Here is a 15,807-nt window from a genome sequence, read left to right as displayed (position 1 = left end):
CAGGCAGACTGCTGCTGCAGGGGGAAGGGGACAGACTGCTATGCTGCTTTGCCATTCCTCGACATGGAGAGCTCCCAGAGCTACTCATGATGCTGCTCTCGGCAGCTGAGGGAGAACTCGGAGAGAATCCCAAGATCTGCAGTGATCAGCTCTTCCTTCCCACAACACTGCACAGTGGGATACATACCCACGATGCCTTGCTCACCCTGTCGATGATGGCGTCCCCGATGTGGACAGGATCTGTCGACAGAGGGAGCAAGTGTGAACTCCCTTGGGTGATTTTTGTTTTGTCGACTTCTGGGTGTCGACATAAGTTTTGTCAACAAAACTTGGTAGTGTAGAGAAGCCCCTAGAGGCATTTAAGTTTCGCATTATTAAGCGAGGCACACTAGGGAACAAACTCAAATGGAGTCCCAGGATGATATTTTTAACCATTTAACAATTTTTAGGCCATTCCTGTGTTTGTACAGCACCCAGCATAATGGGGTCCTGGCCCATGACAAGGGCTCCAAGCTGCTATGATAATACAAATAATAAACAATACATGGTATATGAGCAGGGTCCAACAGAACCTCTATTTAAATATATGGGGCATCTGGCTGCACTTTCCAAGATGCTAAAAGTAAATAGAGCACCATCCCCTGCTCCGTGAGGGCGTCCTAGCCGAAATACACTAGGCCAAATTCGCAGCTGCAATGACAATGTTGCATTCGGCTCACTAAGCAGGATGCTTAGGAGCCATGAAGTGAGGAGTCAAAACACAGTGGCTTTAGATCAATAGGAAGCTGCTTTCCACTGAGGCCCTCTTCACCCAATGGCTTGCAACCAAGTCTGAAACTATTTTAAAGCCTGGTCATAGTCCAACATGGTTTATGTTTACACGTTGCGTGTTATAATTTGGTATAATTAGAGCTGGGTGACATTTTTCGGACTAAATTTTTTCTTGCAAATAAATACAGATTCAGGTCGATCAAAATATTTTCCGAATTTGTATCGGTTTTGGCAAATTATTTCAGTCAGGAAGAAAAAAAAGGAAAAATAATTTGGAAATGTCAAAATGCTTGGTGTTGAGATTGCTGAAACGGACCATTTCAATGTTTTACACTAGATTCCTGACTGAGGCGCCACTGGCTTTCATAAAGCCCAAGGTGGAGATGCTGCTTCCCCTTATACCTATAACCCAGTGGTTACGGCATTCACCCAGGATGACCCTGGTTCAAATCCCTTCTCTGCCTGATGGGGCACAGGGACGGGAACCTGGATGTCCCCCCTCTCGAGTGCCCTCATCACTGGACTCTGAGGCATCTGAGGGTAGGTCTCTCTCAGTCTCTCCTGTTGAAACTGTTCTACTTTGTTCAAATAATTAAATATTCAATGGAGCAGGGACTGAAATTCAGGTATCCCCTCCCCGCCACCAGGAGGAAGCCCTAACCATGTAGCTACCAAGTCACTCTTTCACTCCCTGGCCCAGTGAATATTTAATTAATAGGAGAGATTGAGAGACCCACCCTAGAATAGCCAACAGCCCAGTGGTCAGGGTACAAAACTGGGAGGGGAAGACCTGGGTTCAAGTCCATGCTCCACACCAGGAAGAAGGATTTGCCAGCAGTCCCAAAGTCCCCTTGGGAATCCAGCCCCCTTTGCTTTTATTTTTTTTTAAATGGCTAAAAGGCCCAAAAATCAAACGAAAACATTTTGTTCAACCCATAATGATTTTTTTTTCTTAATTGCCAGGCTTGGTGTTTGTTAAAGATCCCCTGGGAATGAGCTACAGTTTGGGCATAACTGCTGAAAAAATAACAACAGAAGCTCGTCCAATGAAAGATGTTACCGCACCCGCCTTGTCTCTCTCTGACGCTTCAACTGTGCCGACAACAACCGTGTGCAAAAATGGTACTTGTGCCTGCTTCTGCAGAAGGTGTTTTGAACATGGTTGTTGCTAGCTGAAGTACGGACAAGTGTCTTCAGGGGGTGCAGTTTAAAGATTAAAGGGAAGACAGATGCTGGACGAACCCAGTCCTTAATACAAAAGACCTGACCAATCCCAGGTATCCACCAGAGAGCATCGGTACCAACACTCACCTGTAAGAGGGGATCTGTGTGACTGTCACCAGTGGCATAGATGAACGTCCATCTGCCAGGTCACAGGCTTCCTTTTTGATCTTCTGCTTCAACTTCACTTTGCTCTTCTTCAGGGATCCCTTGGGGATGCTGACGCTGTCTTCCTCCTCCCCTTCTTCCTTCGCAATGTCCTCCTCCCCTTCACTGGTAGCAGTCGTAGACCCTTTTTTCGTTGTACCGGGTGGGGAATGTGCCCCACAATAAGCCGTCTTGCGCACCGTGAAAGTTGTGCCGTTGATGCTGGTCTCCCTCATGGGTTCTATCTTCATGAAGAGACCAGCCCGTTGGGCACAGGTGACGTGGAAGGCAGTGTAGCAGTTCACCTTATGGCACTGGATAGCAGCTCCCATGCCCTTCTGCTTGCAGATGTAGCAAGTCAGCTTCCAGCGAGCTGGTGGGATGTTGTTTATCCCTTCGATGGGCTCCAGGAACACAGTGTTTGCAAAGCAGACCTCGGGGATCCAGATGGCACAAACAACATGGGCCCAGCGGCCATCACTGGTCTGCTTGAAGGCTCCGCCTTTGTTTGGGCACAGAACACAATCAACCGGGCGAGAAGGGGACTGCAGGCAGCAGCGGCAAAGCCACTGGCCCTCGGGGATGTAGGGTACACCGTAGCACTCCTGGTGCACGGCCAAGTTACAGATGTCACAGAACAGGATGACGTTGCTGTTGTGACACTCATCATCCATGCAGACGCAGCAGACTGCGTCCTCATCAATCAGGGACTGCTGGGCTCCGTTGTTGCGGCTCTCCAAGTACGACTCCTTCTCCAGCCGATCCACCAGCAGCTCAAAAGCGTCAGCAGAAACTGTCCCATAGCCATCGTCCTTCCGCTTCTCATTAACCATGTCCAGCCAAGCCAGATCCTCCTCGTCCATGTCATACTCCACCTCTGCATCGAGGTCCTCAGGAGGCTTCTCCATGTACCGGTAGTATGCTGCAGGCAGAGGAGGGGCGTCTGGCTGGCTGAAGGAGTCCATCACCCGGAAGCTGGGCTGGGGTAAATGGAAAGATGTCCCTGGTGCATGTTTGGAGCATGACTCTTTCTTTTTGCCTTTCGAGGGAGTTTTCTTGGACTTGGAAGGGAACAGGGGCTGTTCACTGTTTTCCTTGTTGCTGTTGCACTCTGTGATATCCTGGGCAGTCAGCTCATCCTCCGTGATGATCTTTAGGGGGTCGTAGATGCTGATGCGATGGAGACGTCCATCAATATCAACCTCCACTATCCGCTGGGCCTGGGCATACGTCAGAGTCTCCCGGGTGGGCGAGCATTTCAGGCTGTAGGGCGAGGGAGAACGTCTCCCCTCGGGGTTCTGCCGGGACCTCCTCCGAGGTTTCCTCATAGCTGCACCTGGAAACCCTGTAACACAACACAGAGCACAATTTAAGCCAGGAGCACAGGAAAACGTGAGCAGCACAGATTCAAAAAATTACTCAGCATGATAGGAGTGAAACATGTCCACTAGAGCAGTGGTCTCCAAACTGGGGTGCACGCATCCCAGGGGGTGCACGAGATGATCCCAGGGAGTGTGCGGCACCAGGAGCACCACCAGACAGCACTCCGCTGTTTTTTTTCTTCGGCAGCAGCTCTGCACGTCCACGGCTGGTGTTCCCCTCTGGGGTCCCGCCTGTGGTAAGTCTTCCGTTCTTCCGTCGGCAGCAAGTCTGCGGCCGGTCTTCACCCTGAGGGTGCGCGAGCCAAAAGGTTTGGAGACCACTGCACTAGAGGCTCAACTAATTTCAGATTCACTAAAGCACCGAAAGCATTTCCTCCTTCTTTAGACCCAAGGGGGCACACCTCCACCAGTGGATAGGGTCTACTATTTCTCCCATTATGTTGTAGCATTGCATTGCAATGCAAATCCCCTCCAGGCCCCTGCTCTGTTATCTTTTCAGAGGACTGGCATACCACTGCACAACCAGCTGAGAAAAGCTGAACTGAGTTTGATGGTATTTGGTATTGAGCTCAATGTTATAGAGAGAGTGCTTTGCTCAGCTCGCAGTTGGAACTCCCACCAAATCGAATAACACTTTTTATATCTGATGGCATTGTCCATATATTAATAAGTTCATGCTGCACATGGAATTTTTCTCTATGTTCTTGTGCCTGTTATTATTATTATTTACTTCCCGTAGCACACACAATGTACTAGATATTTTCCAAACTTAAAAGCAGGCACTATTCCTGCCCTGTAGACCATGGTACCGTTTTTACTCAACAGCTGCAGCAGTACTTCCAAAGTCTGGTGAAAAAACAGGTGAGAATTCTACAGAAGAGGGTTATATGCCTATATCTGCAAGTAATATCCCACTGCTCACAGAATACATTATGTGAGTTCCAGCTATAAGGCTACATAAAGGAACCAGTCTTTTTTAAGTGGAGCCAGTCACAGTTCCTTGGCTCAGGTTGCAACCAGCATTTCAATCTGGGTCCTATTTTCAACCCTTCTGTAAAGTAGTCCACAAAAATATTCATTTTGCAAATTCTGACACAGGCTCAGAGGGCTGCATTAGGAAGTGCTGCAAGACAATGGTTGTGCAATGGGATATGGAAAGGTTTGGAAGAGATTAATCTGGCCAAGTGCTGTTTGAAGTTGTCTCATGGCTCTGGAGCACTTCCAGGGTATCTACCGAAAGGGACTGGCACTGAAATAGATTGGCAACCTGGCCTTCAGTAAACACAATTCTTCCTGAGGTCTGGGAATCCAATTTATCCTCACTTCTTAAAATTGCAAATAAGCATACAAGGGTGCAGCATGTCAGAACAGGTGATTCTTTTAAACAGTCAAAGAAATAAAATAAATTAATAAATAATGGGTATATAATCCCAGACACAGCTCTCAGCCAAAGAACGTAACATCTACTGCTAAAAGACAATATAGAAGCTGATGACTGTGGCCTGTTCATTCATTATAGCTTGTGTCTTGAAAACAATGAAAGGAATTACCGAGAACCAGGGACCTCAATCCTACACCCCATGTGCATAACCACTCCTTCAGTGATCCCTTTATACTGAATATCACTAGTTTTTAACGGTAAATGCAGTTCACAATTCGCAAATCAATCTGGATCTGTAATAAACAGACTTCCTGGAGCTGGTGGAAACATTAGCCCAAATGGGGAAAAGGGTCAGGGGAAAAGTGGACAGACAGAGGAGTTCAGTGCATGTGCTGGGGAGAGAGCAACATAGAGGTCACTTATTCACTACAGCCAGGAAAAGACTTAATTTTTAGTAGTTATTTTTTAAGTTTTGTATACATAGGCTGCATGGTCAGCTGTCAAGGACAAGCTGCTATGCCAGCACTTACATATCATCATGGCTGGTGCAATATAAATATTATATATAGATTAGAGATATAGATTAGCTTTAATTTAAAAATCCTGGGTGCACTGACTGACCAACACAACTGAGCTGAGACTGCAATGAAAACTGGTATCCAGCCTCTCTCTCCACAATGGCAGCTGTTCCCTCTGGAGCACTCCACGGAGCGTGTATGTAACTAGCCCTGTGGCTGCCTCCCAACATGCAGAATGGGCCGGAACCCAATATGAACACGCAGAACGGGGCACAACTGGCCGAGCAAAGCCAGAGGAAGAATTTAGCAATGTAGCAGGCCAGATGTAAGGACGAAGCATCCATTCCTTCTGCGATTTGGTGGGGTTCTCAAGGAAACACAGTGGGTGACAGAGAGGCTAGGTTTCGTTTCCAGGCTCAAGTGCTGACTGGTCAACATGGAACAGGGGACGAGAGAGCAACACGGGAAAGGAGATTTTTTTTTCTCTCAAACACTTTTCAAACAGCAAGCACAACATGTTTAGGGCAACGATTTAACAGGGTGAGACAGGACTGTATGCTGGAGCCAGAAGATTCAGTGGGAATTGAGGCGGCTGGAGAGAGAGGAAAGAAAATGTAGTAACAGAAATGCTATGGAGGACAGAGGTGGGAAAGAGGCAAGATGGGAATGTTAATAGGGAGCCAGATAAATCACTTGAGAACAGTGGCCGCGCCAGCAACAGGAAAATGAGCTGTGGGAAGAAAACGGCCAAATCACATGAAAAAACAGACCCAGAAAGACAGGGAGAGAAGAAAAAGAAAAACAGAACATGAAAGCCTCCTGAAAAGATAAGTGGGCTCCTGGCTTATCTCTTGCTGCACTGAAGGTGCACAAAGGGTCTGAACTGCTGCCTCACCAATATTTTATTTAAATATACAATTTCAGCCCTGCTTACAGAATTTGCAGCCATGAAAAAACATTATAAAATGTAATTTGTGTTTAGCTCATTGTATGATTTTTGGTCTATTAAGGCCCTGACCCTGCAAACGCATATTCACAAGAGGCAAGAATGGGTAAGGGCTTGCAGGGGTCAGGCCCTACAACAATAATCAGTTAGTTCTATTGGTGAGGGGTAAACAAGTTCTAGGAATGATGCTTCTAGCCTTGGAGTATTAATATGCCATGGGGAGTCAAGGTTGCAGCCAGGACTAATGGAGTATCATAAAATGCAACCATGGCCCTTAAAACACTAATCAGCCACCTGATCAGCAGGCAGTAAAGAATCCAATTTAATTTGTCCTGACTGAGCTTCTGGTTGTCTCAATTTTACTCCAGGGGGAATTATGTGCCATGTGCATGCACAGAATTTATGTCTCCCGCAGATTTCTTTGCTTCCCTGCAGAAAAATGACTTTCTGATGGGGAAGTAAAGAAATTATGCAAAAGATCCCCAGTTGGGGAATGGAGTTAAGGAAGAAATGAACTCAACCGAGAAGAAAGGGATGTCCAGGCAGCAGAGACAAGTTATCCTTAGTCAACCTCCTTCCCAAATTGTCACCTGTAAATCAATGGGAACAGAATACCCACTGCACATTCCTTTAATTGTTCCTGCCCTCCTTCCCACTGAAAATCAGCCAGGCTTATAAAGAGTGAACTGGAGAACACACAAGGGAGGGGCTGAAACATGGAAAACAAGGATTTCAGAAGCACAAGTGAAACGGGAGCCTAAAGAATTTAAACAGGCACCAAGTTTGGTAAACAGAATTAAATTCCACTACTCGTGCCACTAACTGAGCATGCAGCCTCCTCAAGACTCTGTTGCGAATACACGCATGCACCCAAGCCAATCACAGCGTTTGCCTCCTACTTAGGCCTATTGAGGAAAGTGGGGTTTCTCTCATCAGAATTGGCTGTCTTAAAAAACAAGAAGAAAAGGAGTACTGTGGCACCTTAGAGACTAACCCATTTATTTGAGCATAAGCTTTCGTGAGCTACAGCTCACTTCATCAGATGCATTCAGTGGAAAATACAGTGGGGAGATTTATATACATAGAGAACATGAAACAATGAGTGTTACCATACACACTGTAACGAGAGTGATCACTTAAGGTGAGCTATTACCACTGCATGCATCCGATGAAGTGAGCTGTAGCTCACAAAAGCTTATGCTCAAATAAATTGGTTAGTCTCTAAGGTGCCACAAGTCCTCCTTTTCTTTTTGCGAATACAGACTAACATGGCTGCTACTCTGAAACCTGTCATTAAAAAACAAGGTTATAAAACATACAATCACTTAATACTGTGCAGAAACATCTAAAAAGTTACTGAAAGTACCGCCAATGAGAGCTGATTGGCTGGGTCAGAGAGGGCAGCTGAACCCAAAAAGTAGTCATGATGTCAGCATAACCATCTCTGAAACCTGACTCCAGAACAATGAAAGAATCTGAAATAGAGCTGGCCAAACGCTGCAGCTTTGTCTACATTAGAGAAATTTGCCATTCTAATTCTTTAGTCCTCCTAGCACCCTGTAAAACACCTCATGGTCACAAAAAATTGCTCCAAAGGGTGCCAAAATACTTGCTTTCAACAGGGCTAGGTACTGTAGTGGTCTGTGCTGTTTTAGTCCCAACATGAACAAAGGTAATAGCATAAAGGTTCAAACAGTCCTCCTCGTACTGTCCCATGGTGGCTTTTCAAAAATCTCCCATATTGCACTGCTTCTGGGAACTGTGGGCTAGATACCTAGAAAGCACTACAACTGAACCAAATAGCATGGCTGTTATGCATACACTGAACCATTTGTGCTTAACCCGTTTCTGTCCCACCAGTTCATTCAGGGTCAGTCTGATTCTCAAATGTAAATGTGGCCTGCATCAATTCAATTACACAAACAGAACCTCTGACAGAGGGGCCAAGTGCTATACTGATTTACATCCATGCAATACTGGATTTACCCCTTCCAGAATTTCAACACTATTTTCCAGTGCCACCACACCCTACTTCACCAACCCTCCATGCTCATTGTACACCCTTTCTATTCCATTCCACTCCATTCCTGTAACACCCAGTCCTTCCCTTCTGCTTCCTTGATGCCATAAAATATTTCTCCTCCCCTGCCATTATGCCACACTTCTTCCTAAATCCCATCCCAGTGACACCACTTCACATTCTGCTAGTGTCCTTTTGGAGCCATTCTGCTGTGCTGACAACAAAGTCCTCCTTCCCCAGCACCAGCAGCTCAGTATCTCTTTGCTAATCCACTTCCAGTGCTACCAAGCTTCAATCCTTGCTTAGCTGGCTGCAGGTCTCACCTTCCTCCACTCCATTTCCAGAGTAACAAGGCCACAACCCTTCCATTTTGCCTCTAGGCTTTCCAGAATCTCCCCCATTATCACCAAGGCAGATTTCTTCTCTAGCAACATACTTGCTATCAGACTACACGTCAGCCACTTGCTCACCTTTCTCCACCTGCAGCCTGGTTCTTCCCCTCCATCATCCAGCAGAGCTGCCAAAGGAGGGTATAGCTCAGCCCCACCTCCTCCATCCCACAGGACTGGAAGGAAGCCACTGAGACTTGTACGGGTGGGGTGACTGGGGGCGAGGGGGTTAAAATGTATGACACAGTATTGTGTGTGTTCTGTCTGTATGATTGGATTGGTTGATGTGGAGATAATTAAGTTGGCTTAAGAACGGGTGCCATGGAGCGAGAGTCCCTCAGGGAGTGAGGGTGAGAGTACCACCGAAAACAGCAGGGTGCCCTGGGAGTTGTGTTTTATGACAGATTTGGGTCCTGCCTTGGAGAGGTTCTAATCTGGACACCAGGCCCCTCTGATAAATGTCTCAGGCTGGCCAAGAAGGTTGAACGTTGCCATCAGATGTTGCCATCAGATGAGGATATGGGGGACTCCAGGCAGGCATGGACTCCAAGAGCTTAGATCCCTCAATTCTTGTGGTGGTGAGCAGGGGGAGATAAGGCAAAAAGAAAACACCAGGCACTGACTGAGGCAAAGGTGTAAATGAAGGCCAAGATGTTACATTCTGGTTCCTTTGGTTTCACCAAATAATCATGCTCAGGAGAACAAGGCATTGGTGAACAGAAGCAACAGAGCAGGAGCCACACTATCAGATACAGGGTAGGTGGCTAAAGAAGTTAGTACCACCCATGATTTAATAATGGCTTAGGCCCCTGACTTTACATGCAAAATATGAATGATGCTGCAGGATCATTGTTGGCACATTTGACTCCAGTTGTCTGGTTCAGCATGAAACAAAAAGGTATCCAGGAGGAGGTATTATTGTGCTTTTTGCATCTGATCTCAAATGCTGGCTGTCTCCCCTACCACAGCGAGGTATGTGTGTGTGCACCGTGTGCGAGTTCTGGGAGGGGGATCCAATGGGGTGGGTGTGGAGGCCCACTGTGGGAAGATCAGGTTCAAGATCATCACCGTGGCACTAAGTCACCGATAATGCTTTGTGATTTCAGTATCCCCGTAGATGATGGTTCTTCTGGATCATTCCAGAATTTCATGCCATGACAACCATGAAACTGCCCCACATAATTGCAAGCTCCATTCATAAGGGTGGAAACACTCTAGATCTGACGTTTGCGTCAGGGGGAAGAGGTTAGAATGATGAATATTTCCTCTCATGGGACAACCGTGTGCTCCTTTGATCTGAGATCAGGGTGCCCCCATCGCACCAGGGTGATGTGTTTTGATGGTTTGCCCTAGAGCAGTTCTCAACCCGCGGGTCAGTTGCGGCCCAATCAGCACACAACTGTGGCCCACGTGACATCCTCAGGGCCATACAGGTAGCATATATATAGTGTGGATGTGGCCCACATAACACACAGAGAGTTGCATACGGCCCACAATGGTAAACAGGTTGAGAACCAATGCCCTAGAGGCTGATGGAACCAGTGAGTTTCTAGGAGGTCTTGAGGGAGAAGGCTGTTCTTCCAACAGACCACTCTGTTGATAGCTCAGTAAGACTTTATAACAATTTTTTTTTCCTGCACTACAGACAGTGACCCCAAAAGGCCCTCTCTCTCTGCTGTCTTTGGCTTCACAAATTACCTTGGCGAACTGTGACAGACAAAGCAAAAGGGGAGACTGCTAAAGCATTAGAAGCAGAAGCCTAAAGCAGAGCCTGACCACTTGTGGCACGAACAGCTTTAAGATCGTATGCCATGGCTGTGCTAAGAAAGGTTTCTTCACTTCCACCATAGCATCTGCAACGTCTCACACAGCAAAACTGTTCCAAGTGACAGCTTGGTGAATCCTACTGCCTCCCCTCAGTTGCCAAGTCAAGTTTCTCTCGTGAAGTTTTCATGTTACGTTCCAAACATGAGCAATTTTGTCTGCACTGGGCTATACTATATCTTGAGAGGACACACACACTGTCTTCTCTGCTGAGTTTTGGCAGGCATTGCTTGCTGAGATTACAGAGATGCTGGGTCATCTTCATGTCACAACCTGAAATCTGGACTCTTGTCATTCCTGGCAGATGAACACCAGTAGACAAACTAGGTCCATTGCTGATCAAGATTGTCAATGTTCCCCAGTGTTGAGGCCCATGCTCAAGAAATCAATTCCTGATGTCAACAATCTGGCTAACTATCTATCCACTATTGTCCCATCTCCCATTGTCAGGGGAGGTTAATTAGGACGGGGGTGACAAGGCAACTCTGGCAGTCTGATTCCTTAGATTCTACCCAGTCTTGCTATAGGCCTGGATATGGGGTAGAAACCGCATTGATTACGCTAGCTGCTGATCTCCTCCTAGTAGTGGAAAAAGTGTCCATGATGATTCTTTTAGATGTACCTTTGATACAGCTGACCATACAATTTTTTGGTTTCTTTTGCGGACGTTAGCAGGGATGGATGTAGCTACTCCTGGGCAGTTCCATTCCCATCTTTCTGACAGAACCCAAAAGATAGCTGTGGGCAACTGTCCCATGTCACAATGGATCTCATTTGCAGGGTGCCACATGGGTCAACAGAATCAACTCTTTTGTTCAATGTGTATAAGACACTCCTCAAAGAGGGTAAGGGAGGTGACATGGGCTGCACTCTTTTCAGTACACCGATGACATCCAGTCCTACATCTTCATCAATATGACCCAGAGAGAGCAGCAAAACAAATTACCAAGTGCCTAGATGAACTTGGGACTTGAATGAGAGTTAGCTGGATACAACCCAATCCAAACAACAGTGAGAAAATGTAGGTGGGCTGGAGAAAGCAGCTGGATCTTATTGGGGGATCTTATTTTAGTACCCCTCATTCACAGAGTGCAATTGCCATTTGCAAACAGGTGAACCACTTGAAGCTGTTGTTATATCCTGGGCTGCTCTGGACTGCCCAGGTAGCAGATGTGGCCAAGAGGGCACTTTTCCCCATCTACACTGGCAAGACAAGTGCGATGTTTTCTCTCCAAAAGGGAGTTTGCCACAGTTTTCCATGCCATGAAGATAAGATTGCTGTAATGTGCTCTCCGTGGAGCTGAGTGCCAGGACCATTCAGAAGCTGAAGCTGGTGCAGAATCCTGCAGCCCATTTATTAAATGGAGTTACACGATGGGAACACATCCAATCAGCGCCCCATGATCTGAACTGACTTCCAATAAGCTTCCAGGTGGAATTCAAGGTGTTGGTTTTGCCTACAATGCCCTAAATGGTTTGGGACCTGGTTACCTGAGGAACTGCCTCTCTCTCCATGACATGCCATTGCAACTGAGACCTGCAGAGATGCTCGAAGAGCCGTTCCTTTGATATAAAGAAAAAGAAGCAGCTGGCAGGGCATTCTCTGTGAAAGGTCCTCAGTTTTAGAACTCAGTCCCAACCGTGGTTCACGAGGGCCCAGATTTCTTAACCTTCTGGGCACACTGAAAAGCCAAGCTTTTTTCACTCTTCTCTAACGCAGTTTAGAAAGACACGGGCTGACACAGATACAGTTATGGGAAGTACCTTGTTTATGTTGGTCTCTGTTGTGATTTTTAATTTAATATTCCAGAGCACTCAACGGGCACCTATAAATAAACCAATAAATGCCACAAAGAAACAATCCTCAATGTCTTCAAGTCACACTTCACTTACGCTTCATCTTGCCACCAGACTGCATTCGTTTCTCATGCCAGCCAGACTGAACACCAGTCATGCCCCTGCCCACCTAATCACACTCCTTCCATAATGCCCATGAACCCAGGGTTTTTACATGCCTACCAGACCCATGTCCCCCAAGCCCCACTCTTTCCCAGGGACAGAACACAGATATTTGCAGATGGCTTGGACTCTTCTGCCCTCATGCCTGTACTGAAACATACGAGGAACTGTGTTTGGGCTCAGCAGAGGTTCAATACAGCTGCATGCCCTACATTTGTGTCAGTGCACACAGTGAGTTTTATCAAGTCTCATCAAATGCCCAGCACAGGTAACCACCACGCCAGTGAGAGTGCATGCAGAGAGTTGAGTCAGGCCTCAAGTCAGGGGGATTAAGATCTATGCCGGTAATTGTGAAGATGGTACAATATCATGGTGAGGATAGTGATTACATTGAACTCTGTCTCTTTTCAGCAGGAGATGGTGCAAGCGGGATGTTAGGCCAAACCACTGGAAAGCACGTGCAATGAGCTGCACCAGGTGTTAGCAGGAGTAATCTCTGCCCATTGTGAGAATGGAGCATGCCATGGGTAGTATCAGGTCTCTGTAGGAAAGCCTTGGTCTCAGGATGGGTTTGGTGCATGTAGAGAAGAGTGGCAGGCCTCAGCATGGGGGTCCTCTAGGTTCCCAAACCAGGGACAGTGTGCATGCAGTGAATCATGTCAGGCCCCACCAGGAGAATCTCTTCTCTCATGGTGGGGATAGTGTAGGCAGTGACCTGATTCAGGCCTCAGTAATGGCCCCACTAAGCCGGGAATGTTGCATGCAATGAGCTATGCCAGGTATCAGCAGAGACGACTTTCTCAGGGAGGATGATGCAAGCAGTGAACTTTGTCAGGCAACAGATGATGCATGCAATGAGCTCCCAGGATTCAGTCTCGGGATGATGCACGCAATAAGATGTGTAAGGACTTAGGCGAGAGCTCCTTTCAGAAGTATGATGCATGCAGTGAACTGTGCCAGGTCTCAGCAGGGGGCCTCCCACAAGGCTGAGGTGGGTCAGCTCATGGCCAGGGGATAGTGCATGCAGTGAGCTCTGCCAGGTCTCAGCAGGGGGCCTCCCCCAAGGCTGAGGTGGGTCAGCCCCCGGCAGGGGGTGGTGCATGCAGTGAGCTGTGCCGGGTCTCAGCAGGACGCTCCCCCCCAAGGCTGAGGTGGGTCAGCCCCCGGCAGGGGGTGGTGCATGCAGTGAGCTGTGCAGGGTCTCAGCAGGGCGCTCCCCCCCCCCCCCACGGCTGAGGTGGGTCAGCCCCCGGCAGGGGGTGGTGCATGCAGTGAGCTGTGCTGGGTCTCAGCAGGGCGCTCTCTCCCCCCCCAAGGCTGAGGTGGGTCAGCCCATGGCAGGGGGGTGGTGCATGCAGTGAGCTGTGCCGGGTCTCAGCAGGGTGCTCCCCCCCCACGGCTGAGGTGGGTCAGCCCACGGCAGGGGGGTGGTGCATGCAGTGAGCTGTGCTGGGTCTCAGCAGGGTGCTCCCCCCCCCACGGCTGAGGTGGGTCAGCCCACGGCAGGGGGGTGGTGCATGCAGTGAGCTGTGCCGGGTCTCAGCAGGGTGCTCCCCCCCCCCCCCCCAAGGCTGAGGTGGGTCAGCCCCCGGCAGGGGGGTGGTGCATGCAGTGAGCTGTGCCGGGTCTCAGCAGGGCGCTCCCCCTCCCATGGCTGAGGTGGGTCAGCCCCCGGCAGGGGGGTGGTGCATGCAGTGAGCTGTGCCAGGTCTCAGCAGGGTGCTCCCCCCCCACGGCTGAAGTGGGTCAGCCCCCGGCAGGGGGGTGGTGCATGCAGTGAGCTGTGCCAGGTCTCAGCAGGGTGCTCACCCCCCACGGCTGAAGTGGGTCAGCCCCCGGCAGGGAGGTGGTGCATGCAGTGAGCTGTGCCGGGTCTCAGCAGGGTGCTCCCCCCCCACGGCTGAGGTGGGTCAGCCCCCGGCAGGGGGGTGGTGCATGCAGTGAGCTGTGCCAGGTCTCAGCAGGGTGCTCTCTCCCCCCCCAAGGCTGAGGTGGGTCAGCCCATGGCAGGGGGGTGGTGCATGCAGTGAGCTGTGCCGGGTCTCAGCAGGGCGCTCCCCCCCACGGCTGAAGTGGGTCAGCCCCCGGCAGGGGGGTGGTGCATGCAGTGAGCTGTGCCGGGTCTCAGCAGGGCGCTCCCCCCCACGGCTGAAGTGGGTCAGCCCCCGGCAGGGGGGTGGTGCATGCAGTGAGCTGTGCTGGGTCTCAGCAGGGCGCTCCCCCTCCCATGGCTGAGGTGGGTCAGCCCCCGGCAGGGGGGTGGTGCATGCAGTGAGCTGTGCCGGGTCTCAGCAGGGTGCTCTCTCCCCCCCCCAAGGCTGAGGTGGGTCAGCCCATGTCAGGGGGGTGGTGCATGCAGTGAGCTGTGCCGGGTCTCAGCAGGGGATGGGCGGGGCCTGTAGCTTCTCCAGCATTCCCGAGACCTTCAGCGGGGAAAATCCCTCCTCCGCTTACACAGGCGGCGGGAGCGCACGGGGAGGGGAGCCAGATCTCCGCTGCCATTGGCTGCCGTCGCCGTCCATCCGACCATGGAGACCAATGCTAGCACAGGGTCTGTGGCCGGGCACGGGGAGAGGGTGGGCCTCGGTCCCGCCTCGGCCAATGGGGTGGGAGAAGGTGGGCGGGGCTACCCCCGTTCAGGGGGACAAGATGGCGGGGGGGGTTCTTGCCCCAGCTTTCCCCCCCCCCCAACCCCGCCTCACCGGCCGCCAGCCCTTTCAGCTGCCCCCGCTATAAGGCGCCGCAGCGGCGGCCGCGCTCCCCGCTCCCCGCCCCAGCCGCGCCCGGCCCGGGGACGGCCGCCGCCCCGCCCGCCCCCCCGGGTCACCTTCCCGCGACCCCCCGGGGTGGGGGGTGCCGGCCCCGCGGGCTCCGCTTTACCTGGCCGCGCTGCCGCCGCCTGCTCCTCCCTCCTCCGCCGCCGCCGCGGCTCCGGCGCGGGCTCGCGGGGGGGGGGAGACAAGATGTCGGCTGGGTCGGGTCCGCTCCGCCGCCTCCGCGGCTGTCGCCTCAGCGCCGCCCCCGCATGCCCCCGCCGCGGCGGCTCCGAGCCCGGCCCCGCTGCTCCCCGCGCCGCGCCCCCCGGGGCCCCGCTCGCTCCGCCGCCGCGGCTCCGGCTCCGGCGGCTGCTGCTGCGGGGGGAAGCAGGGAGGCGGCGGCGGCGGCGGCGGCGGGGGGGGACAAGATGGAGGCGGCGGCGGCGGCGGCAGCGCAGCCCGGCCGAGCGGAGAGGGAAGGAGGCAGCGAGAG

At 50.8% G+C, this 15,807-nt stretch overlaps 1 protein-coding gene across 1 annotated transcript in view; it reads right to left on the bottom strand.

Annotated features, from left to right (window-relative positions):
- Positions 1-15,537, bottom strand: part of BRPF3 (bromodomain and PHD finger containing 3) — a 47,967-nt gene extending 32,430 nt beyond the window's left edge. Inside the window, exons 1-2 of the mRNA XM_074935838.1 lie at positions 15,439-15,537; positions 2,083-3,484 (exon numbers count right to left, since the gene is read on the bottom strand). Of these exons, the coding sequence (XP_074791939.1) occupies positions 2,083-3,467 (1,385 nt within the window). The 5' untranslated portion in view covers positions 3,468-3,484; positions 15,439-15,537. The remainder of the gene's footprint in view (positions 1-2,082; positions 3,485-15,438) is intronic.
- Between the last annotated feature and the right edge of the window lie 270 nt (positions 15,538-15,807).

This window comes from Natator depressus, chromosome 21 (genome assembly GCF_965152275.1).
Source record: "Natator depressus isolate rNatDep1 chromosome 21, rNatDep2.hap1, whole genome shotgun sequence".
NCBI classification, from domain to species: Eukaryota; Metazoa; Chordata; order Testudines; family Cheloniidae; genus Natator; species Natator depressus.
This window is presented reverse-complemented; position numbering and strand designations above follow the sequence as displayed.